General features: G+C 43.4%; 1 protein-coding gene across 3 annotated transcripts; it reads left to right on the top strand.

Moving 5' to 3' along the window:
• Positions 1-2,493: 2,493 nt before the first annotated feature.
• Positions 2,494-24,818, top strand: LOC109577442 (glutathione S-transferase A1-like). Of its 3 annotated transcripts, XM_019986369.2 has the most exons (7): positions 2,494-2,617; positions 9,367-9,480; positions 16,128-16,179; positions 17,004-17,136; positions 20,260-20,401; positions 22,815-22,946; positions 23,561-24,818. In XM_019986369.2, exons 2-7 carry the CDS (start codon positions 9,394-9,396, stop codon positions 23,681-23,683), a joined length of 669 nt encoding a protein of 222 aa, XP_019841928.1. In that variant the 5' UTR covers positions 2,494-2,617; positions 9,367-9,393; the 3' UTR covers positions 23,684-24,818. The 3 variants fall into 3 exon arrangements, with proteins under 3 accessions (XP_019841928.1, XP_070634226.1, XP_019841929.1); XM_070778125.1 differs by lacking the exons at positions 9,367-9,480; positions 16,128-16,179; positions 17,004-17,136 and having other exon boundaries at positions 2,599-2,617; XM_019986370.2 differs by lacking the exons at positions 2,494-2,617; positions 16,128-16,179; positions 17,004-17,136 and having other exon boundaries at positions 9,373-9,480.
• The last annotated feature ends 12 nt before the right edge of the window (positions 24,819-24,830 follow it).

The raw sequence follows: 24,830 nt of genomic DNA, 5'->3' as shown, positions 1-24,830 counted from the left end.
TAGACACCATATTAAAAATCAGAGACATTACTTTGCTGACAAATGTCCATATAGTCAAAGCCATGGTTTTTCCAACAGTCAAGTATGGATGTGAGAGTTGGACCATAAAGAAGGCTGTAAGTGGGTGAGTGTTAGTTGCTCCGTTTTGTCCAACTCTTTGTAATTCCATGGACTGTAGCTGCCAGGCGCCTTTGTTCATGGAAGTCTTCAGGCAAGAATAATGGAGTAGGCAGTTATTCTCTTCCGCAGGGGATCTTCCTGACCCAGACCTGGATAGAACCCAGGTCTCCTACGTTGCAAGCTGATTCGTTACCATCTGAGCTACCAGGGAAGCCAGCCACCAGGGAAGCCAAAGAAGACTGAGCACCAAAGAATTGATGCTTTCAAATTGTGGTGCTGGAGGACTCTTGAGAGTCTCTTGGACTGCAAGGAGATCACACCAGTCAATCCTAATGGAAATCAACCCTCAATATTCATTGGAATGACTGTTGCTGAATCCAAAGCTTCAATACTTTGGCCACCTGATGGGAAAAGCCAACTCATTGGAAAAGACCCTGATGCTGGGAAAGACTGGAGGCAAAAGGAAAGGGGGCAGCAGAGAATGAGATAGTAGATAGCATAACCAACTTAATGGACAGGAATTTGAGCAAATTTTGGGACACAGTAAAGGACAGAGAAGACTGGCATGCTGCAGTCAGTCCATGGGGCCGAGGAGTTGGACATGACTTAGGGACTGAACAGCAACAACAAGCCAATTTTTATAACTTCAAGACAAAGAAAATTCCTGTAGGAAGGGTGGCATTAGGTGATTGGTTAGGTGCTATAGGATGGGTATTTTTACCTAAAATGCAGTCAGGGGGCTGGCCAGTTTAGTAGATCAGGGAGGCTCGTGGTAATGGTGGCTATGGGGCTCCATCAGTTCTGGAGATGACCTTGGTGCAGGGCTCCATATCTGTAGCCTTGGTACAAGGCTTTACCCCTGTGACCTTGGTATAGAGCTCCACAAGTTGCTTGCCTTGGGGCTGGTTCTGGGGATGGGAGGTGACACGAACCTGCTTCATCCCATGAGTGACACAGATCTGGGCTCCAGTTCACCTTTGCTCCCTTCCTGGCCAACTGTTCCCACTTGATGGCACTTAGCTCCTCACCTTAGTGCTACCCAGGGCCAGCTGGGTGCCCCTCTGGGCTTCTCCCAGAGCCCGGTAAGTCTCCAATAATCCTGAAAGCCACTGGCCTCCCCTGCTATCTGTGAGCTCCTGGTATGGGCATGGCCCTGCTGCACTCCCTGGGCTGCGCCATGAGCAGTCATGTGGTCATGTGAGATTTAACATCAGAGGAGACTGGGTAAAGGGTATTTGGAAACTCTGTACCACTTTTGCAATTTTTCTGTAATGTAAGTAATTTCCTCAAAGCTTAAAAGACACATATTAAATCATGTATTGATTAAATAAAAATGAAACCTGCAGTTTGCATCAAACTGTTGCTAACAATTGTTGAAGCAAGGTGATGGGTGTGTCAGGGCTCCTTATAACTCTTTTCTACATTTATATATGTTAGAATTTAGGAAAAGATAAATTATGAGAATTCCCTGGTGCTCCAGTGGTTAGGATTCCATGCTCTCACTGCTAAGGGCCCAGGTTTAATCCCTGTTCAGAGAACTAAAATTCCATAAGCTGCGAGGCAAGGCCATAAAAAGAAAAAGACAGATTTTATGTATATTGATGAAGTCCCTTTCATGTGCCAGGCACTGTAGTCAACTGTGAGCCCTTGGCAGTCTTGTCCTCAAGGAGTTCACAGCATAAGGTTGAAACCTTCACAACATAAGGTTGAAATTGTGGTATGATAATAATTACTTTAAACGGGGTATAACCTATAAAAATATAGAACCACTATGCTATACACCTGAAACTAACATGACATTGTAAATCAACTATAGTGGGATGTTTAAAAAAACTTCAAAAATAAACAAACAAAATTAATATGTTAGAGGACACACGGGAATTGAGTGTTCCAAGCAGAAGAAACAGTGTGTGCAAAGGCCCTGGGGCTAGAGAGAAAAGCCAAGGTGCAGTCAAGAAGAGAATGGTCTGAAAATGACCCAGGTGATGTAGTGAGCCCTCCCACCCAGAGCGAGGGCAAACTGGGAAGGTTATTTGGGAGTGTATACAATTGGGGTTGCAATACCGTTCCTCATGTAGTTCTTTTTACCACTTTAGATTGCTATCTCCCTATTCTCTTGACCATATCCTCCTTTCTGCCATCACCCTCTTATGACACACTCTCCCTCTCCCTCCAAGATTCTTCCATCTGCCATAAACTTGGCATCTCATTTCATGAAAGCATGGTCCCCACCAGTCTGCTGGGCAGCCAAATAAATCTGGAATCTCTGTGTGTGCATTTATGGATCACCTTGAAATGGAACATTGTTAATTTATCATTTTCTTTGTGGCATGTACAGAATGTTCTACCAGCCTGGTCAACTGTGTGGGGCTATTTCCTATTGGACCCACCCCCACCCCTGAAGCGGGGGCTGGTTGTTAAATTATTAAAGCATCTAGCATACACCCAAGGACTGGCATTGAGGAACTGAGCAGAGAGGCAGCAGGACTTTTATTAGGTTGGTACTGACCTTATCATCTTCATATAGTTTCTCATGTCTGTTTCAGGAGGAAAATATTTTTCAATGTGTTATTTTATGTGGGTACCTGGCGTTATTGCCTTTTCTTGGGTGTGCTCAGGAGATGATTCAAGTGTTGTTTATTAGTTCCTCAAGGATGTGTCTTTAGAGGAAAATAATAATCAAGAATTTAGAAAGTGAGGGCAGAGAATTTGATGATTTGGGGAAAATAAGAGTGTTACTAAGAGCAATTTGAAAATGCAACCATGTCAGTGCTGGGAGGGATCTGTGAGCTTATGTTAGAGTTGCCTTCTCTAGACTAGATGGTGTATCAGTGTGATTCATATGGAAATCACACAATTATGCTGGACTGGAATTTGGCAGAGTCACACATTTGGGAATCCCACTTGAGAGATGAGGGAAAAATATATGTGAGTGGTTGCATGTCACTTGAACTGGCAGCTCCTGTTGGGAAGTCAGTCATCAATGGCGGTGGGTCAGAATCAGAATTTGCACCTCCAAAGCTGATTTCACCACTGTGAGCTTGTTGTTTATATGAGTTACTTTGTGACTGAGCACAGAGTAGCTTGCTGCTTTCCCTTCTTCTCCTCCACCTCCACCTCCTTCTTCATGTTCAGTATTTTAGGGACCAAAGCCTGGGCACAGTTTCTTACGAAGAAAAGATTCAAAATTGCAAGTGAATCTAAACGCATAGGGCATATAGGCAAGTGCATGTGGATTTATTTCTTAGGCAATTCGAAAAAATAATGCCCTTTTCTTGAACTGCCCTGTTTCCAGCCCAACAGATAATTTGCAAATTCTATTTGCCAAGTTAAATATTCTCCTGGGCTACCCTGCCAAAGCACTTGTCCAATTTTTTTGCACAGTCATTATGTTTTCAGTTTGTGGGAGAGTTCTACTGTTTTGATAGTTGTGTTTAAACAGCACAATGTTGGCTTTTATAAGCAGGATTGATTACTTTATGATCACGATCCCAGTTTATTATTTAATTGTTCTAAACTACTGAATTGCGAAATTGCAAGTCCTCTAAGGGAAATGCTGAAGAACACATGTGTGGCTCTTGGGCTGTCTAATCATGCCACGTTACACAGAAGGCGTGTTGAATTTTGAGCAATGTCTTGTGTTAAAAACTATGATGACGTCACTACTTCCTGAGAGCTCACAGGTTAGTGGGGGCACAGAAACTGTAATCTCTGCAGGCTGTGAAAATTCAATAACAAAATAGATACAATAGGCAGAGACTAGTCTGTCTGGCAGGAGGACTAAGATCTAATCCAGACTTCATCACTAACTAGATAGCTGGCCAACACATGTTCTCTCGGGGGTACAGTGTATTAATTACACACTTGGAGGAGTGGCTAGCTGACTTCTAGCTCTATAACTCGAGAAGTCTTGAGGGAAGAGCTAGGTACATCAGTGGAGCACAGAGCTGGTTTCTAAAAGATGCATGAAGCAACTAGGTGAAAATGAAATCGTTCAGTCGTATCTGACTCTTTGTGACCCCTGGACTGTAGCCTGCCAGGCTCTTCTGCCCATGGACTTTTCCAGGCAAGAGTACTGGAGTGGGTTGCCATTTCCTTCTCCAGGGGATTTTTCTGACCCAGGGATCGAACCCGGGTCTCCCACATTGTAGGCAGACACTTTACCATCTGAGCCACCAGGGAAGCCCCCCAGGAGGTAGGATGCAGCATAATGGGAGTCAGCAGAAATGTCAACTTAAAAAGAATAAAACAAAGGTCTCATGCACAGAAGCCTCAGAATCTCAAAGACCCTGCAAAATCAGTGAGGTTGGAGCTTCCAGGGCAAAAGAGAATTCACAGGAAAAAATTCAAATAAGCCCATGGGAGAAGATTTGGAAATAGAAACAAAAAACAAGCACTTGTAATGTCTATGAACAGATTTTAGACAAAAATGAGGAGCACCCCTAATGTAGGGTGGGGAGGGATGGAAAGGTCACAGCCTGGATGACGCTGCTGTGAAGGTGGAGCCGACCTGGGCAGGGCACAGCAGCCTGTGCTTTCTCAGCCTTCAGTCGCTCCCATTGCTCTGACTTACTTGACTTCTAGAATCATTATCCTTGGCTCAGAACCAATTAAAATGAAGCCACCGTTGGGCTCTTTGTGCATGGTAGGTTGTCGACAAACCTGTTCTTTTGACTAAATTTAAACCCTTTAAAAGCAGATTCCCCATCAGGCTCCTATCTTGTTTCCCACCAGCCATTATCTCTTGATACCTGAAACTGCAGAAGGGGTCTTAGGGGAGGAAGCTTGAAGGAAATTTGTTAAAAAGAAGAAATACATCACGTGTCAGCCGAAAACAAGGTGTCCGTGAAGAAAATAGATATACAAATAAATAAAGGTCTTCTGGAATGTTTAAACTATTTTGACAGAAAACTCAAGTTTTGTAACCAAGCAAGTGAGCTCCTTGTCCCAAGAGAAAGACCAAATACTGGGGCAATGGTCTTTTGCAAAAAAAAAAAAAAAAAAAGGCTTTATAGCCCGACAGCTAAGCAAGGACACAGGAAGCAATGCTAAGATCTGTCTTCCTGACCCCTTTTGAGTGGCATATTTATCTTAGGAGTAAGAAGCAAGTGGGCAGGGGGAGAGCTCAGAAATGGTTAGTGTACAGTAAATGTAAGTTTCAATGTAAGTTTTAAGAGTTCTCTGTGCAGGCATGGTATATTTTCAGCATGTGACTTCTAAAGTTGACTGTCAGTCATCCTAGTCCGTCAGTGTGAGTGGGCAGTGCTCAGTCGGAGAGGCTGTCATCAAGTTGTCTCCATATCTGTAGTTACTCTGCTAAGTAAGTTGGTATTCTTGGCATATCATTTTGTTTCTACCTTATGGCCTTATAAGTTACAGGGTACCAGTTTCACATGCCTTTTTTGAAACATAACTATTGTGCAGGGACTTCTGTGCTAAAGATTCAACAACCACAAAATCTTACAAGAATTTTTTTTTTAATTGTTTTTTTTTTTTTTTTGGCCAGAGGTCTGTTGACTAAAAATGGGACTGAAATTGTCCCTCCCTAAGTCTAAGCAATTGAATCCTTGCTTTTTAATGACTCTTGTGCTTCTGTACTGTCTTCACTGATAAAACTTGCCCAAGGCCACTGCTGAACTCACCCAGCCACCTTGGGGACAGGAGCACTATGCTACTGGCAGCTCCTGGGGACGATGCTAAGTAACTACACTCCGACGACGGGACAACAAAGAAGGATCCAGCCCCAAATGTCACTAGTGCAGACACCTCAGGCTAGAGCAACATCTACCAGACTTCTTTGGCTGGTCCCAGTCACAAGTGTCTCTTACATTTTACAACAACCCAGACCACACAGTCACATACTGACACATTACTGAGTCCCGGTTCCTACAGCTTGCCACACAGCCATCCATTAAATAGAGAAATGAGGTATTGAGGCAAGGCCTGGGATTTTATTGGGAGAGCCAGCAGACTGAAAAGATGGTGGACTAGAATCCCAAAGAACCATCTAACCTGTGTTAGAATTCAAGCTTATACTAAAAGGAGAGGGTGGTGTGGCTGGTGGATGCAAATTTCTTGTTGCCAGCCAGACTCATAATAATACAGGATGTGCATTTTTTGTTCTTCCAACCATCCACATAGGTCTGATCATGTTTCTATAAACCTCCAACAAGGCAAATGTTATTCTTTGTTTTGCAACTGTTTTATCCTTATATGGAGGAAAAGACTTTTATCTTTATATGAAGGAAAAGACTTTGAAAATTGGCTATCCTATGTATTTCAGGCTATAGGTAGCATTCTTTTACAAAAGGTGCAGAGCCAGCATGACTAAGCAAAGGCTACAGAGCACAAAGGTTAGAGCTAAAGGAACAGATCCAGTGCGCAAGCAGGTTTGGCTTCGCTGTTACAGACAATCACACAACAAATATATCTGTTACCAAAACTCAGCCTCTGTTCACTGGTGCCAATGCAGAGACAGAGTTTTGGAGGAAGTAGGAAAGAGTAGCTTTTATTGCTAATGCCCTCAAGACTGTGACCCACCCTGGATAGGGTAGTGAGGAGATTTATAGTGTTCAGGGAGCAGGATATGATCCGCTCATGGATAATTCTCAGATTGATTGGCATCAAGGTGAAGTTTCAAGCATCATCAACCTTCTGGTTTCAACCAGTCTAGGGTCTATGTTCCTGTGGTCAGCAATTTTCATCTGGAGGGGATCTCTTCTTATAAAACCAATTTAGGAATACGTGTCAGGTCTTTCTCTATATCATTCAGGGAGCCCTGAGTTGGGTGATTCTGTTATGTAGCAGATTTATAGTCTACATTGTTACCAGTTCCCCAGCCCAACAGCTATTCTTTGTTCTCACATCTTCACATTTCCCAGGGGTTAACTCTTGAGTCAGCACTTTATTTCAAGGACAAGGACAAGGGGAGTTGTACATGGTTATGTAATTCAAATGAAAGTTTTAGCAAAAAGTGCTTACTGTAACTGTATATGACACACCCTCATATTTACTATTATATTGCAGTTAAAAAACACTAGTCAGAACCTGCTGTGTTAATTTCACAACCCGCAATGGGCCACAATCCATCACTGGCACACACTGGTATAACAAAATCCCAAGACATTGACATCAAATAAAAGTGCCTTCATACAACCACTATAGAGAACAGAATGGAGTTTCCTTAAAAAACTAAAATTAAAACTACCATGTGACTCAGCAATACCATTGGTAGGTGTATGCCCTGAGAAAACCATAATTTCAAAAGGCTCATGCACCCCCATGTTCACTGCGGCACTATTTACAATAGACAGGACTTGGAAGCAACCTAAACTCTTGATGAAAGTGAAAGAGAAGAGTGAAAAAGTTGGCTTAAAGCTCAACATTCAGAAAACTAAGATCATGGTCCCATCACTTCATGGCAAATAGATGGGGAAACAGTGGAAATAGTGGCTGACTGTATTTTTCTGGGCTCCAAAATCACTGCAGATGGTGATTGCAGCCATGAAATTAAAAGATGTTTACTCCTTGGAAGGAAAGTTATGACCAACCTAGACAGCATATTAAAAAGCAGAGACATTACTTTGCCAACAAAGGTCCATCTAGTCAAGGCTATGGTTTTTCCAGTGGTCATGTATGGATGTGAGAGTTGGACTGCAAAGAAAGCTGAGTGCCGAAGAATTGATGCTTTTGAACTGTGGTGTTGGAGAAGACTCTGGAGAGTCCCTTGGACTGCAAGGAGATCCAATCAGTCCATCCTAAAAGAGATCAGTCCTGGGTGTTCATTGGAAGGCCTGATGTTGAAGCTGAAATTCCAATACTTTGGCCACCTGATGTGTAGAGCTGACTCTCTTGAAAAGATTCTGATGCTGGGAAAGATTGAAGGCAGGAGGAGAAGGGGACAATAGAGGATGAGATGGTTGGATGTCATCACCAACTCTATGGACATGGGTTTGGGTGGACTCCAGGAATTGGTGATGGACAGGGAGGCCTGGTGTGCTGCAGTTCACGGGGTCGCAAAGAGTCGGACACGACTGAGCTCCTGAACTGAACTGAACTGAAACATTCATTGATGGATAAATGGATAAAGAAGATGTGGTACATATATATACAATGGGCAATTACTCAGCCATAAAAAGGAATGGAATTGGGTCATTTGTATTCTTTCATACAGAGTGAAGTAAGTTAGAAGGAGAAAAACAAATATATGTTAATGAATATATATGGACTCTAGAAAAATGGTACCAATGAACCTATTTGCAGGGCAGGAATAGAGACACAGATGTAAGACAGACTTGTGGACACAGGAGGGGAAGGGGATGGTGGGCCAAGTTTAGCGAGAAATACTAGCACACGTACACTACCATGTGTAAAACAGGCAGCTAGGGGGATGCTGTTGTGGCACAGGGAAGTCCGCCTGGTGTCTGTGACGACCTAGGGGGTGGGATGGGGGTGGGGTGGGAGGGAAGCTCAAGAGAGAGAGGATAGACGTGTATGTGTATAGCTGACTCAAGATGTTGTACAGCAGAAACCAACACAGCATTGTAAAGCGAATATGTCCCAGCTTTCAAAACCAGTTTAAAAAGCAAGGTACAATCGAATGGGCTCACCACTTACTTTAGACGAGTCAGAATTTACCTCAAGTAATTTCTGTGAAGAAGAAATGAGGATCAAAGTGAGAAAATGGCCACTATGTGGTAGACACTAAACCTATGTTAGTTCTTTTCCGTGTGCTATAAAGGTAGGGCACTAGCATCTCTTTCTCTAGATCGTAAAATAAAATTCATCCAGCGGTGAAAAATATATAGAATTCCAATAAGAAAAAAAGGAATGAGTTTTGTCTTCTGTGGAGAGAATTTAGAAGGTCTAGAGACAGTCAGGGCAGGATTCAGACACAGTTAATGCTTTTGAACAAGACCACCTGCCAGTCAAGGCCCGACTCGGCTCCCTGCCCCTTTCTGTCAGTGAAGTTTCCTGGTTTCAAGTCCCCTCACCAGCCCCAGGTGACAGCTGAGCAAGATTAAGCCCCTGCTCTATTTAAGTCCTCTGAGAGAGGACAGATGCAATCTGAGACTTGGTTTGGTGCAACTGCACAATGACACCTGTTGATAGGTGGGAATTTAGACCAAGGAAGAACCACATGGGACTGTTGCAATGCCGCCATGAAAAAGGCAGACTCTACCCCTTCTGTTCAAATGGACTGGACGTTGTAAAGCACAGTTTGCCTCTGTGGTCTGATTCATCCAGGTTCATGGGAAGTGAGGAACTGCTATCATGGCAGGGAAGCCCAAGCTTCACTATTTCGATGCCCGAGGCAGGATGGAGGCCATCCGGTGGCTCCTGGCTGCAGCTGGAGCGGAGGTAGGTCCTCTTAACTTGGATCGCTATTGACTATCAAAGCACTTTCTCACATGAGCCAGACCTCCTCATTAAAGGAGCTGAGTATGATTTTGCGTTGCATAAAAATAGCTGCACATTAAGAAAGAAATGGACTGATCTGACCAAATGAAAATGTAAATAATCCTGCCTGCGGAAGAGCATAGAAACATTTTTTTTTTTTTTGAAAGGAAACAAAAAACTCATAAACTAGTCCAATTGTGTGAAACTTACTTGGATTTCATTTTTTAACAAACTGTAAATATTATTTATGACACGTTCAAGTAGAAACTTGATTGCTGATTGAATATGTTATAATTGTTAATATTTTAGGTGTAATTTTTAGGTTTATTATGTTTATGTTCAAAATAGTTCTTTTGGTTTAGAAATATGCACGAAGTATACCAGGTGACATGATATGATACCTAGAATCTGCTCCATTTTTACATAAAGGGGAATGTGGATGGGCATATAGATGACACAGGACTGGCTTGAGTTGATAATTATTGATGCTGTTGAAGGGTATGAGAAACACTGTACATTTTTAAAAATTTTATACATGCTAGAAATTCCCACAATAAAAGAAAAACTGTATGTAATATTAGAAAAATAAATGAAATTAAGGTTAAGATGAGCCAACTGTAACAAACCACTTGATAAGATTTAATATATTCACTCAGCAATAATTTTGGGTGGGAGCACTTTAGGGCTTCTCTGGTAGCTCAGCTGGTAAAGAATCCACCTGCAATGCAGGAAACCCTGGGTTAATCCATTCCTGGTTTGGGAAGATCTGCTGGAGAAGGGATAGGCTACCCACTCCAGTATTCTTGGGCTTCCCTGGTGGCTCCGCTGGTAAAGAATCTGCCTGCAGTGTGGGAGACCTGGGTTCAATCCCTGGGTTGGGAGGATACCCCGGAGAAGGGAACAGCTACCCACTCCAGTATTCTGGCCTGGAGAATTCCGTGGACTAATGTATAGTCCATGGGGTCACAAAGAGTCAGGCATGACTGAGCCACTTGCACTTTCGCTTTTGTGCCAGGCTTTGTGCAAAGTTCTGGGGATACAGAAATGAATGAGACAGACACAGTCCTCGCCCTCAGGCAGCTTGCACTCTAGTGAGGATGCAAACAAGTAAGCGGGTGATTAACAGAGGGATGGGAGCATCCACGAGCACCCCCAGGCATTTTATAGTGTTAGAACATCACATTCCCAGGAGCAAATGTAGGACTCTGTTAATGGTGCTATTGCTCCTGCTGCTGCTGCTGCTGCTGCTGCTAAGTTGCTTCAGTCGTGTCCGACTCTGTGTGACCCCATAGACGGCAGCCCAGCAGGCTCCCCCGTCCCTGGGATTCTCCAGGCAAGAACACTGGAGTGGGTTGCCATTTCCTTCTCTAATGCATGAAAGTGAAAATTGAAAGTGAAGTCGCTGAGTCTTGTCCGACTGTCCATGGGATTTTCCAGGCAAGAGTACTGGAGTGGGGTGCCATTGCCTTCTCTGGTTAATGGTGCTAGTACTAAACAAACCACCTGCCAAGGCAGCGGGAGAAGTGGGCAACAGATGATGAGATGGCTGGAGGGCATCATCAACTCAATGGACAAGAGTTTGAGCAAACTCCAGGATACAGTGAAGGACAGAGAAGCCTGGTGTGCTGCAGCCTATGGGGTCTCAAAGAGTTGAACAAGTGTTTTTCTCAGTGATAACTCTAGAGGCCATGCATGGATGCTAAGTCGTTTCAGTCATATATGACTCTTTGAAACCCTATGGACTATGCCCACTAGGCTCTTCTGTCCAAGGGATTCTCCAGGCAAGAATACTGAAATGGGTTGCCAGGCCCTCCCCTAGGGGATTGAACCAGCATCTCTTCTGTCTCTTGCATTGGCAGGCGGTTCTTTACCACTAGCGCCACCTGGTATTCATTGGAAAGGACCCTGATGCTACAGTCCACAGTGTCACAGAGTCAGACATAAGGATTTCATATTTAGTGAAACGAATTTTTTTTCTAAAATTACCCTCATTTTTACCAAACACAGCCAAGACGAATTTGTTTTTAAAATAAATTTGGTGACTTTATAGAACTGCAACTAAAGATCCCACATGCTGCAAATAAGATCTGGCACAGCCAAACAAACAAATGAATAAAATAAATATTAAAAATAAAGGTAGCCAGGGCTTCCCTGGTGGAATAAGAATCTGCCTGCTAATGCAGAGGACACGGGTTCAATCCCTGGTCCGGGAAGATCTCGTAGGCCACGGAGCAACTAAGCCTGTGCACCACAACTACTGAGCCTCTGTGCCTCAACTACTAAAACCCTAGAGCCTGTGCTCCACAACGTGAGAAGACCCTGCAATGAAAAGCCTGCATAACCCCACAAAAAGGAGCCCCCACTTGCTGCAACTAGAGAAAGCCCGTGTGCAACAACGAAGATCCAGCACAACCAAAAGTTAAATAAATAAATTTAAAAATTAAAGATAACCATTGAAAATAATAATAATAGATTTTTAAAAAATTAAATGTTTGGTCCCTTGACTATGTAAGGTATTTAATGCTGACTCTGGGTGTAACTCCTCAGAAAGAGTCTCAGACTAAATTCCCAAAAGGCTCTCAAGGCCAAGAAAGCCATGCCAAAGGCTTGCTATCAGATTTGCCCAGCTGGATTTCTCTCTTCTAGAGGTTTTCAAAATAGTTTGAGATTCCCGTATATATCAGGAGACAGTCTTTTTTTCATTTACCTGACATACATAAATCCAGACAGAGATCCCATAGTTTTCTGCTTGAGATTTAAAATGTCTCTTTGCCTCCTTTTTTCCCCCCTTGGCTTGAAGTTCTACTTAACCCAAGGCCAAAGTTTCAGGCAAAGTGGGCTGTGTTTGTATCTCAAGGACATGGTAAGAGTTGATATAGCTTTTTCCTAGGCATATTTTTATTCTCTCAGGGTCAGAATTAAAAAAAAAAAAAAGTACTTCAGCAAGTTAGCTTTTTCTAATTGCACATGCTAAAAGAGCTAGTTTTGCAATTAAAAAAAAAAAGTTGTTTTAATTAATTTTGTGGTCATATTATCAAGAAAAATCATCTTTCCTTTTTTTTTTTGTAGTCATAGTTTCATAGCTAAAATATAGACCAAATAGTGTCAAATTGGTCTTAATAATAGGGGCAGACTGGCTGAAAGATGTTTTTCCAGAAAGATTTGTTCTTCTGAGGATGTAGGCGTCTTAGTTTGATCAGAAAGACCTGGAGAAGTAAGGGAACGTGTAGGAGTGGGAGAAGGTTGGTTCCCCCCTGAGAGTTGGGAGAAGTTAGAAGGAGATCGTTTAGAATGTTAGGAGAGTTTTTTCTCATTATGGTAGCCACATAGAGCAGAATTACGATAAAAGGCCTTAAAAACTTGAACATAAGGAAACAGTCCGTTATCTCATCCTGTGGCAATAAAAATTGAATTGTAAGAGATTCATTTCCAGGCCATTTTCCTCATCCCTCAGTTTGCATAAAGGCCAGGCACTGTTTCAGTAAAAGCTTGCTAGTTCTTAAGGATGTACTCCAGAGGTGTTCTGGCTTAAAAAGGGATCCTCCTATATTGAATAACTTGCAACCCAGAACAGAGACCGCTTCTAGCTATGTAATGCACCATCCTCTATACATTTAGGAGACACCTGAAGGGGATTCAGAGCATCCCCTGAATTTACTTTGACCTTATTCCTTGACAGGGTTTGGGGCATCCTCTAGCCCCCACTTAATTTTAACCAGCAGTCTCCAATTGTCCTTAGTACCTTGAGTAAGATGTCCTCCTTTCGTACCTGGAGAGGACATGTGGACCAGCACATAGTGATTGCAGGTTTTCCCTTAAGCTTTATAGATGACAGATACTGACCTAGATGTAGGCTGATTGGAACTGGCCTGCTCAATAAGTAGTCTGTCCCAGCCTATGGGCTGCCAAGGCCTGGAGTGAAGGGGAACTCCTGGAGGAACTGGAGTTGGGGCTAAAGTACCACAGCAGTCAAGTATGGGCTTGGCAGCAGCAGCAAGACTTCAGTTAGTCTTTCCCCAAGAGGATTTTAAAGAATTAGGTAAAAAAAAAATCTTACTGTGCAAGTAAGGCAGGAAAGAAAATCTCAGCCCCGTGGAAGACAGAGTGAAAGTCAGGAGTCTCCAGCCAATAGTTTTAGCGAGATCTGCAGTTCACCTTGAACTCCCGGGTTTCTCACCAAATGATCTCGGAGAGACTGCAGTACTGAAGAGAGATCTTAGTTCCCTGCCCAGGAACTGAACCAGGAATACTAATCACTAGACCTCCAGGGGCTAGAGGCTAAAAGCAAAGTAGCCCCGGCTCTTTCCCCCGGCTCTTTCCCCCGTTTGAAAGCAAGAATGTTTCAAGCAGGCGAGAACCGTAAAAACAGGTGCAAGGTTTATGGGAGCACAGCATATGGGAAAGCACACGGAGAAGCAGGTTATTTGAGACAGAAGCAAGGCAGAAAAACACACCTACAAAGAAAATGTATAGGTGTCCTCTCTAATCAGGAGAAGGAGTAAAGGAGTGAATTAAATCACTTATATAAGACAGTCCTTCCAGATCTTTGTTTACCTTTGGCCAATTAGCTTGTTTCTTTTTTCATATCTGTCTGGTCCTAGGACCCTCCCCGGGATGCATGCTCCTTTTGGCTAAGATGAATCCCACTGCAGATGTCTGTGGGTACATGTCCATACTCATTATGGGGAGGCACCCCCTCCATTTTTTACCCCAAGGAGACGTCTTGTAGATGTGCAGACAGGGAAGTCTTCCTTGACCTCAGGAGTGGCCACTTTATCTCTTTATTCCAGCAGAGCTCAGCTTCAAGGACAAGGGCTCTGTCCTTGATGTTTGAGTGAAAACAAGGCATCAGCTTTATTCCACTTAACAAACACCAGCAGCCCAGCCCAAAGGCCCATCAATCGCCTACCTCAGAATCATGGAGAAACTCTGGAGATTTGATCCCTTAGGGGAGAGCTAGCAGTAAAGGAGGGTCTCAGGTGAGGTGGGGTCCTGCAAAGGAACCTCTAGTGTGCTCCCTTAGCCTCCTAACATATTTACCTGAGCCTCAGATTCAGTTCAGTTCAGTCGCTCAGTAGTGTCCGACTCTTTGCGACCCCATGGACTGCAGCATGCCAGGCTTCCTTGTCCATCACCAACTCCTGGAGCTTACTCAAATTCATGTCCATTGAGTTGGTGATGCCATCCAACCATCTCATCTTCTTTCAGCCCCTTCTCCTCCTGCCTTCAATCTTTCCCAGCATGAGGGTCTTTTCCAATGAGTCAGTTCTTTGCATCAGGTGGCCAAGTATTGGCCTCAGATTACAAAGGAGCCTCAGATTACACTTTCTTGATTGCCAGACATTAGCACGGTCCGTTCTCAAGTGTGTGAAGAAACAAGTACACAGAAAAACAAACTGAACCATTCTAGCTTGTTTATTCTCTATAAATCAACAACCAATAATTTTTGCTATGGTCCAGCCTTGGGGCTCAAGGATGTGTTCAGAGTTCCTGGGAAGGATGAGTTCAGCACAGGAGGGTGAAGAGCTGAAAGCATCCAGGTCTCCTCTTGTCCAACCCAGCCCGAAGGAGGAGGGTGTGGGGCAAGGCTGACCAGAGGCCACTGGTCAGGACTTCTGGGTTCTCAGGGCCCAGAGGCTGATCCTCACAACCCCATTCATCTCCCTCAGCCTCATAAGCAACAGCCCACCATCAAGTCCCATCCTTCCTCTGACACCTTCCCACAGTGACCACCCACCACCCCTCATGTTGTCTTGAACTGGGCACTTTGCGAATTGTTGCCCGCACACCTCACTATCTGTGTGGTCTAACCCTAAGGAATCATGTAGATCCACAATAAACTGTTTCACTGAGTCAGTTGAAAGTAAAAGTGAAAGTGTTAGTCACTCAGTTGTGTCCGACTCTTTTCGACCCCATGGACTGTAGCCCACCAGGCTCCTCTGTCCATGGAATTCTCCAGGCAAGAATACTGGAGTGGGTTACCGTTTCCTTCTCCAGGGAGTCTTTCTGATGCAAGGATCAAACCCAGGCCTCCTGTATTGCAGGCCTGTTTACTGTCTGAGCTACCAAGGAAGCCCCAGTTAGAAACCTCCCAATTCTCAAACTTTTCATCATCAAGACACTTTTTTAAAATAAAAAGTTGAATGGAGGGAGGTAATATACAGCAGAGGTCCCTGGTGGCAGCATCTTGGGAGTCAGTGACCTCATGGAAACCCCATGCTGGGGGACACCCCAAATTCCTGTCCTGATTTCACAGGGAGAGAAAGACTTTCCAGAGACTAGTTAAAACTCCATAACTAGAAGAATTTCCCAGTCCTTTCCCTCCAGTGACATTCCCCTCCCCCCAAATCATTACATAATCACTGACAGAGGTGGGGACAAGGTAGAGGTGAATTAGCCTGCAAAATAAGCAGTTACTTGCTGCAACCCACGCTTTTATCTTGGTGGCTCTAATCTAAATCTCCAAATGGCCTTGATCACTGTCCTCTGTGCACCCTGCCGAACTTGGAAATCCTACAGTCTCCATAGTGGGCAGCAGGTAGAGGCCATGCAAGTTCAGCAATGCTATGGAATGAAATAAAAACTCAGTGACTGTTTCTGTTTTCCAGTTTGAAGAGAAACTTATAGAAAGTTCAGAAGATTTGGATAAGTTAAGATATGGTAAGAAACTGAATTCTTCTAATGGGAGGATCTAGTAGCAGCCATAAGTTGAGGTTTGAATACCAAAAAGGCCTTGTGTGTGCAAGGTAGGGATGGGGTCAGAGGAGAGGAAGAAATGTGAATAAAGGTAAGGATGGGGCTCCTTGAGAAGGTCTTGCAGCTCACTTGGGACTAGGAAGGGCTGGAACTCTAGTATTTGCTCAAGGAACCAGCCCGAGTGCCCTGTGAATGCCCTTGCTGGTCTCTCTCTCTCTGCTTTTCTGCACCATGAGTGACCATATCAGTTCAGGATGCCACACAGCCCTCCCACCCAAGGTCAGGGAAACACATGCATCAGAGAGAAGAGGGGAAAACGAGGCCCAGAAATTGCCATGAACCCTTTTTTCTGGCAAGTTTGACAAGTCTAGCAATATTGCAGACTCAGTGAGCAGGAAAAGGGACCTGCACATAGAAATCTCTCAAAATCTGCCTTATATGACGTGAGACTTATTTAGAACGTCTCATTCAAATTAGCAACCAGGTGGCGGCCCTATTGCAGCCTCTTCCAACTTCTTTCTAAAATATCCCTAAAGACAAATAGACTCAGAATTAGAAGGAATCACCCATGTAATTCAAAAAAGATAAATGAAATAATGGGTTAAGAAAATAAAAGTTTGAGCAGGAAAAGGACTATGGGAAGCCAAAAACAAAATGCCATGCTGCTTAATTATACCAGGTCATTTTAGTATTTCATTTCATATCTTCAGTTACATCAACATTTTTTTTTTCGTCCTAAAAGGGTGTAATTCATCCAATAGTTCTCTCTTCTTTTCTCCTTTCAAAAGATGGGAGTTTAGTGTTCCAGCAAGTGCCAATGGTTGAAATTGATGGGATGAAGCTGGTGCAGACCAGAGCCATTCTCAACTACATTGCCACCAAATATGATCTCTATGGGAAAGACATGAAGGAGAGAGCCCTGTACGGTATTTTTTCCATTCTTTCATGAGTGATAAGTAGGAACACTCCTAGGTGTTTCCTTGAGCAATTAGGTGTGTTCATGGGGATCATGACCAACACCAGCTATAGACCATAATGGTGTAATTGAGCTCTAGTACAGCAGGGACCTATGAAGATGAGAGAAGGGTGAACTTGGAGTGGAATCAAGAGCTTATGTAAGAAGTCGTGGTCCGTGGGTATAGCACAGTGACGGAAGATTCCAAACACGAGTAAACCATTAAGCTGGGAAGAAGGTGGAGCCTTGACTCCAGGAGCTCAGACTAGACACCCACCAACAGCTAGAGACAAGGGACAAAATGTCCGAGTGTCTAGAGGATAAAGTCTGAGAAGAAGAAGATCTAAAGGAATTGAGTCTTAAGTTCCAGGAAGTTTAGAATGATAACCAGGAGCTTAATTTATCAGTCCTCTTTATGGACCGGTCACTTGACAGGCGATAACAAAGTACGTAACTTTGGGGATAACAGTGGATAACAAAGGGGATAACTCAAGACACCAGAGTCATCTGGAACATTTTAATATACGTCTGAAGCAGCCAGATTTATTCAATACAAGCAAAACTGGGGGAAATCCTCTCTGTTGCAATGGGACAACTTGACTGATACTAAAATCATGTAAGGAACTGTTGGCAGTTACTCAAAAAGTTAAAGAGTTACCATATGACTCAGCAATTCCACTTCTGGGTATACACCCAGGAGAGTGAAAGACACATTCACATTTCATAATTCAAGTTCAGCATGATGCCTGTCAGTGGGTAGCAACATGTGCTGTGGTCAAGAGCACAGCCTCTGGGGCGGAATGGCCAGCACTCCCATTGCAGGTTCATCACTAAACAGCTGGTGACTTCAGACACTTTCATGAACATCCTGCTCTTTACTATTTTATCTGAAACCTAGTCTTCAGCTCCACGGGATTATCTGTGAGGATGTGTGGCTGAACCGTACTGATTGCATTTTGCCCCCCTCCCCCATCTTCAGGTCACCATTCCTACACCCTCATCTTTCTGCATGCTGCGCTTTAGCCTCCCGACAAAGAATGTGCCCCAGCTGGATAAGTTCCCCATCAATTTTTACCCTTGCCTTCATCTAATAAGAAAACTGGAAGAATGCATTTTGTTGACACAGAAGGTTAATGGTCATGAGACCCCCCAGGGGAGGAAAAACCACAGGTTCCTTCAGTGTAGACTTGCTTCTCACTTGGTAGTCAGATTCTAATTTTAGTTTTGACCCTTTTAAATTCCCCTAGATCCCTTTTGGGAGGACAAAGTGCAGCTGTAATTGTCTGTGGACCATTGTTTGCACTGTCTTTCCTGCCTGTTTATAAGTTACCCATAATAAACTTCATCAGTTCAGTTCAGTTCAGTCGCTCAGTTGTGTCCGACTCTTTGCGACCCCATGAATCACAGCACTGCCAGGCCTCCCTGTCCATCACCAACTCCCGGAGTTCACTCAAACTCATGTCCATCAAGTCAGTGATGCCATCCAGCCAGCTCATCCTGTCGTCCCCTTCTCCTCCTGCCCCCAATCCCTCCCAGCATCAGAGTCTTTTCCAATGAGTCAACTCTTTGCATGAGGTGGCCAAAGTACTGGAGTTTCAGCTTTAGCATCATTGCTTCCAAAGAAATCCCAGGGCTGATCTCCTTCAGAATGGACTGGTTGGATCTCCTTGCAGTCCATGGGACTCTCAAGAGTCTTCTCCAACACCACAGTTCAAAAGCATCAATTCATAGTGAAAAAAAAAAAAAGGAAACAAAACACATCCACACTCGAACTTGTACACGAAAGCGCACAGCGTTCATAATATTCAAAAAGTGGAAACAAACAAAATATCCAAGAACTGATGAACGGATGAACAAAGAATGATACATCCCTATAATGGAATATTTTTAGTCACGAACAGGAGTAAAGTGGAGTAGGCCACGGTAACCCACTCCAGTATTCTTGCCTGGAGAATCCCAGGGACAGAGGAGCCTGGTGGGCTCCAGTCCATAGGGTTGCAAAGAGTCGGAGACGACTGAAGTGACATAGCACGTACGCAGGAGTAAAGTACTGATGTATGTGACAACATGGATGAACTTTGAAAAATACTAGATGAAAGACACCAGACACAAAAGGCTACATATTGTGTGATTCCAAATATATGAAATGTCCTGACGTTCAAATCCATAGAAACAGAAATAGTAGTTGAGTGGTTGCCTGGGGCTATAAAGCTGAGGAAATGGGGAGTGACTGTCAAGGGTACTGGATTTCCTTTTGGATACAACGATTTAAAAAGTTCTGGAATTAGAACATGGTGATGATTTCAGAATGTACCAGAACTACAGAATAGTACCATTTAAAGGATGAAAGTAATGCTATGTGAATGTATTTCAATAAGGCTTGTATTACCAAAAAAAAAAAAAAACAACTTTTGTAGGAAATTCTTTTGGAACAAAAACAAAAAAGAAATCACTTGAAATTTTCATTGTTGAAACTGTATGAAGAACTGTACTATTTCAGGGGATATTTTGGGTGGCGCATTGAGAAATGCAAATGAGGCCAGAGTCGGGCAATCATATATGGAGGAGGTTGTGGAATCATTTCTATCAGAAATAACTGGAGGAACTACTGATACTGGGCATCTAAATGGACCTAGTGGTGTAACAGGATGAGAAAGGGAGAGCTAGAGGGACATGACTGGGACCACTGTGCCAGGACTCTCTCTAGACGTGACTGAGGTGCTGCTAATGCATCACACTAACTGTGCATAGACTACGTCACAGCAGAGATGGCAAACCCAGGTATGGTCTCAGAGGTTACCTGCAGGGATTTACCCATTTCTCTCATGCCTCTACGAATGGGTCCCCAGTGTGCTTTGTCCCTATATTTGATCATGCGTATAACCAAAATATTCGCTATGTCTACCTTGATGGCTTGTTCTAGAATGAAATGTTAAAATTAATAAAAATCGTAACTCCATGACTGGCTTAGAAAAATGTACCCAGTGGAGAATTACTTTATCATCTTTTGATGCCCCATTCTTATCTATTCTTAAACTAGAAAATCTAAGGCAGGAGACATTTGGCAATTTGGTCATTTTGTCTTTCAGGATTGATATGTACACAGAGGGTGTGGCAGACTTGGGGGAAATGATCATGCTCTTGCCACTGTGTCCCCCTGATCAAAAAAATACCAAGTTGACCCTGATCCAAGAGAGGGCAACAAACCGTTATCTCCCTGCATTTGAAAACGTAAGTGGACTGTTTAGTGGTCTTGACGCTGAGATGGGAAGACAAAGGAATGTAGTGCCTGGTGGTGCTGGGGAATCGACCTTCACTTCTGTGAACCTTCCTGAGTACTAATGCAGCATCCTGACTCTCAGGGCATTTTCTAAAAATTGACTCTGAGGGAGAATTGCACCAGTTTTACACATATTATCATTTTTCAGCATAATTTCTATTGACTCAGACCCAATTTGAAATTCTCTGTTCAATGGAATTTCATGGTTTTACTTAGAGCTTGGGCTGTGGAAGTTCTGAAAGCCACACAGGAGCCTGGGGTAGATGGATCCTGCAGAACATAGCACAGGGGCTTTGATCCAAGAAGAGCGTGATGTCAGCCATACATCAGAAAATATTCTGGTACCACGTGTAGGGAGACATGAGAGCAGCTGCCTGTCGGGAGAATGTGGAAGTGTTTCTGGGATGGATGAGATATTTCTCAACAGAGATGGGGGAAGAATTGGGGAGGAAGAGAGAGAGGAAAAGATGTTCAGGAGAAAATAATCACAAATTTTGGGGACATGGCTCTCAGACTTTTGAAGAAGGTCATACAAAGCCAAGGAAATAATGTTCCGTCATTATGCCTAGTATGTATCTTAGTTAATGCTTCTTCTTGATGGTAAGAGGAGAGCGTTTCAAGATCAAAATTACCCGAAATCATGCTAAACAAAAATGATTAACCTAGAAAAAAATGATTTTAAGAGATTCAGGAGGGTTACATACATATATAAAGATTAACACAGAGCATAGGAGCATTCTTTCATTTATTTAGCAAATGTTAATTCATTGCTTGCTTATCTGACCATATTCAAGGAGCAAAGAATTTAATAGTAATCAGAGAGCACACCCTCCCAGCCCTTGAGGTGCTAAGAGTTTATGCAACGTTCACAAGATCATAAACTCTTTGATGATTAGCAGTTTGAGTTCATCTGTACTTTGATTTATGGGTTGAGAAGATTCTCCTAGAAAAGGAAATGGCAATCCACTGCAGTATTCTTGCCTGGAAAATACCATATACAGAGGAGCCTGGCAGGCTACAGCTCCATGAGTCCAAGAGTTGGACAAAACTGAGCATGAGCAATGATGGACAGAGGGTACTTTGAAAACAAAGGGCCAGTGATAGCATAAGTAAAAATTATATTTTATAAAATATGTTTTGATATTATATTCTTTTCCAAATGATTATCCATTTGTCCATGCTTTTATATTTTTTGTTTTGTTTTCAAAAAGTTTCTCAATCATATCCAACTTTTTGTGCCCTCATGGACTGTGGACCACTAGGCTCCCCTGTCCATGGGATTTCCCAGGCAAGAATACTGGGATGGGTTGCTATTTCCTTCTCCAGGGGATCTTCCCGACCCAGGGGTCAAATCCCGGTCTCCTTCATTGCAGGCAGATTCTTTACCACTGAGCCACCTGGGAAACTCTTCATGCTTCTGTATGTATATATAATCTGAAAGTGTATTTGCCAAAATGTTATTATGTTAGTTAGTGGTGCTGTATGCATTTTTCTCTTTATACATTATGATTTTCATATTGCTGGAATATTTTAATAAATATAATATATTTCCCTAACATATTATTATGAAACATTTCATACATGCAGAAAAGTTTAAAATGTATAAAATGAATTCATATGAACCTACCATGTGGATGCCAGAATTAAGCTTTTGTTTCCATGATCATATGTGATTATCTCTACATTCCTCTTCTCTCAATCAAACACCTAATTTTAGCTATATAACAGAGTGAGTTAAGTCATCAGTGAAGTTCACCTCCAGACGTTGTAGCGTGTAAATTGTAACATGGTGCAAGTTAGGAGTAAGGGAGAAGGGACTTCAGGTTGACCCAGGTTTATTTCAGGCCCCAGAGAGAGACCAGGAAATCAGGAAGCTTCAAGAAAGAAGAGAAATGTAGACCGAAATAGTTTGCTCAGGGTTGAAGAAGGTTGTTAAGAAGTTGGAGTCACTGCCCAAGGGAGAAAGACGAGAGGGACAGAGAGAGAGAAAGAGAGGAGAAAGAGGCGAGAGAGAGATGGATGAAGGGTCATGTTGTGAAGTTCAGGGCTGCACACTTCAGGATGTAGGGTCAACAGCAACACTGTGCAGACGGTGCTAAGCCCTTGGCCCAGTGGAAGAAGTAAGGCAGCCACAGTGAGGAGGGAACAGGAAAAGGAAATCATAGTCTGGCTTCCACTGGGGATGAGGAGGGAACAGCAGACTCAACTGGCCCATCTCACTGAGTTGGGAGGAGCAGAAGGTCTGGGGTCCCCACCCGCCCAGTGAGGGGCAGAGGGAGAAGTGGGGCTGGGTGGTGGGCAGGGGAGGAGCATGGCCCAGGCTGTCTGAACCTGCATTCCTGATCTGACCCCTCCATTGGCCAGGTGCTGAAGAGCCACAGACAAGACTATCTTGTGGGCAACAAGCTGAGCAAGGCTGACATCCACCTGGTTGAATTGCTCTATTATGTGGAAGAGCTAGACCCCAGTCTTTTGGCCAATTTCCCTCTGCTGAAGGTGCGCTCTCCCACGGCCCTGGACTGGGAGGGAGGGAGGTTGGGGTGGCGGTGGAGGGGTAGGGGTGGGGGTGTGCCCACGCCTCCCACCTCAGAATCTGTTCTCTGAACAGTGGGACTGCAATGCTAGGGTCCCCACCGTATCACTTCTTCCCCTCAGTTCCTGTTCCTTCTCTCACACGTTGATTTCTCTGTCTCCGTCTCTCTCTCTGAGGGCAGATTGGCTCTGACTCACCTCACAGATTACCTTTCATGCTTTCTGCCTTCACTTCCAGCCCCATCTCCTAGCTCTTCTTGTCTTGATATCTGGAGCCTTAATCTGTGCTGATATCTGACACTTTTCCTCACACTGCACTCGAGGGTGAACCTTCAGGACTGATGTGTAGGAAGATTGGGATGCTGAATGGAGTCTTATACTAAGACATCTCTGGGGAAAACGCCACTGGGCTGTCATCTTCCTGGCTCACTGGGTGTCCATGTCCAGCCTCCTCCTGGTGCTGATGGAGGGGCCTCAGCTGGCCCTTGTCTAGGAGGGTCTCAGAGTCCCTGCTGACTAGTGTCAGTGACGGGGCTGGTCTTTAGCGGCACTCTAAGCTGTGCTCTTGTGCATTGCAGGGCCTGAAAACCAGAGTCAGCAATCTCCCGGCCGTGAAGAAGTTTCTGCAGCCTGGCAGCCAGAGGAAGCTTCCGGGGGGTGAGAAAAGTCTTGAACGAGCCAGAAAGATTTTCAAGTTTTAATAAAGCCAGCAGGGCCACCCAGAACACTGAGGACCAAACTTATGAAACTTCTGGCAATGAAGTTTTTATCTAAGTGTAGACCCTGGGTGTTGTGAGACTAATAAACTATTCCAAAGTTTTAGTGGCCATTAAATAATAAAGCTCCAATGAGCAGATTTAGTTACTCTTTTTCTTTAGAATTGAATATAAAATCAGATTTTCCATCTCTTTCTAGCACATCTTTTTTTGGAATTAAAAATTAAATACAAAAGGGAAATATAGATTATGTCATCCCCTTGATTTTTTTGGTAGGAATTATCATATAACATCTGTCACATAGCTTATCAAAGAATCAAGTGTAGAAATTAATAATCTGACATTCTTCGGTTTCCACAGGAAACAGCTATTTTTCTGGTGTCAGTGAAAACAATCAATAAGCAATAATAAGAACAGGCAAGAGTTTTACTTGAGCAAACTGAGGACTAGCCAGAAAGATACCTTCCCAGATTATTCTGAGCAGCTTGCTCTGGACATATATGGTTTCCAGCACAGTTTTGTATATCTTTGTTAGAACAAAGGCCATTAAATGAGTCAGGGATACATTTTTTCAAGATTGGGGAAAAAAACACCACACAGATCAGCACATGTACAGTCAGCATGGCCTTGGCACCTGGCACAGACTCTTATCATGGAAGAAGGACCAGCATTGGAGTCCCCCAGGAAGGAAGGCATTTAATCTCCCCACTCTGCACCCCCCGACCCCCGGCCCCCACTTCTGCTTGCACGATACAGGATCTTAGTTCCCTGACCAGGAATCAAACCTGTGCCCCCTGCAATGCAAGCATGGAGTCCTAACAACTGGACTACCAACTAAGTCCCTTAATCTTTATTTTTAACATGGACTATATTTCCTTCTGGTCAAAGTGCTCTTGTCTCTAATAACTAAAGCAGATATAGAATGTATGTTTGATTGGCCACAAACAGGTATTTCAGTTGGCATAAAATTCAAGTTGGCTCATGTATAAGTCAGAATGACTTCCCTATATCTCAATATGTGAACATTTCTTTTATCACTGGCCATGGCAAAAAGACATTTTTAAAAAATTTCTTTGAGAGACATTTTGCTTCTGATAATAAAAATAACTTTTCTTATGCATTTTGAACAGCT

The sequence above is a fragment of the Bos indicus genome, chromosome 23, assembly GCF_029378745.1.
Source record: "Bos indicus isolate NIAB-ARS_2022 breed Sahiwal x Tharparkar chromosome 23, NIAB-ARS_B.indTharparkar_mat_pri_1.0, whole genome shotgun sequence".
In the NCBI taxonomy this organism is placed as follows: Eukaryota; Metazoa; Chordata; class Mammalia; order Artiodactyla; family Bovidae; genus Bos; species Bos indicus.
Note: the sequence above shows the minus strand (reverse complement) of the source record. Positions and strands in the feature narration are given on the sequence as shown.

Excerpts from the sequence above, each read along its gene's own strand:
- LOC109577442 (XM_019986369.2), top strand. The coding sequence starts at position 9,394 with ATGGCAGGGAAGCCCAAGCTTCACTATTTCGATGCCCGAGGCAGGATG. Across the intron at positions 17,137-20,259 it reads GACATGAAGGAGAGAGCCCT|GATTGATATGTACACAGAGG; the intron begins GTACGGTATTTT and ends TTTGTCTTTCAG. Across the intron at positions 20,402-22,814 it reads ATCTCCCTGCATTTGAAAAC|GTGCTGAAGAGCCACAGACA; the intron begins GTAAGTGGACTG and ends TCCATTGGCCAG.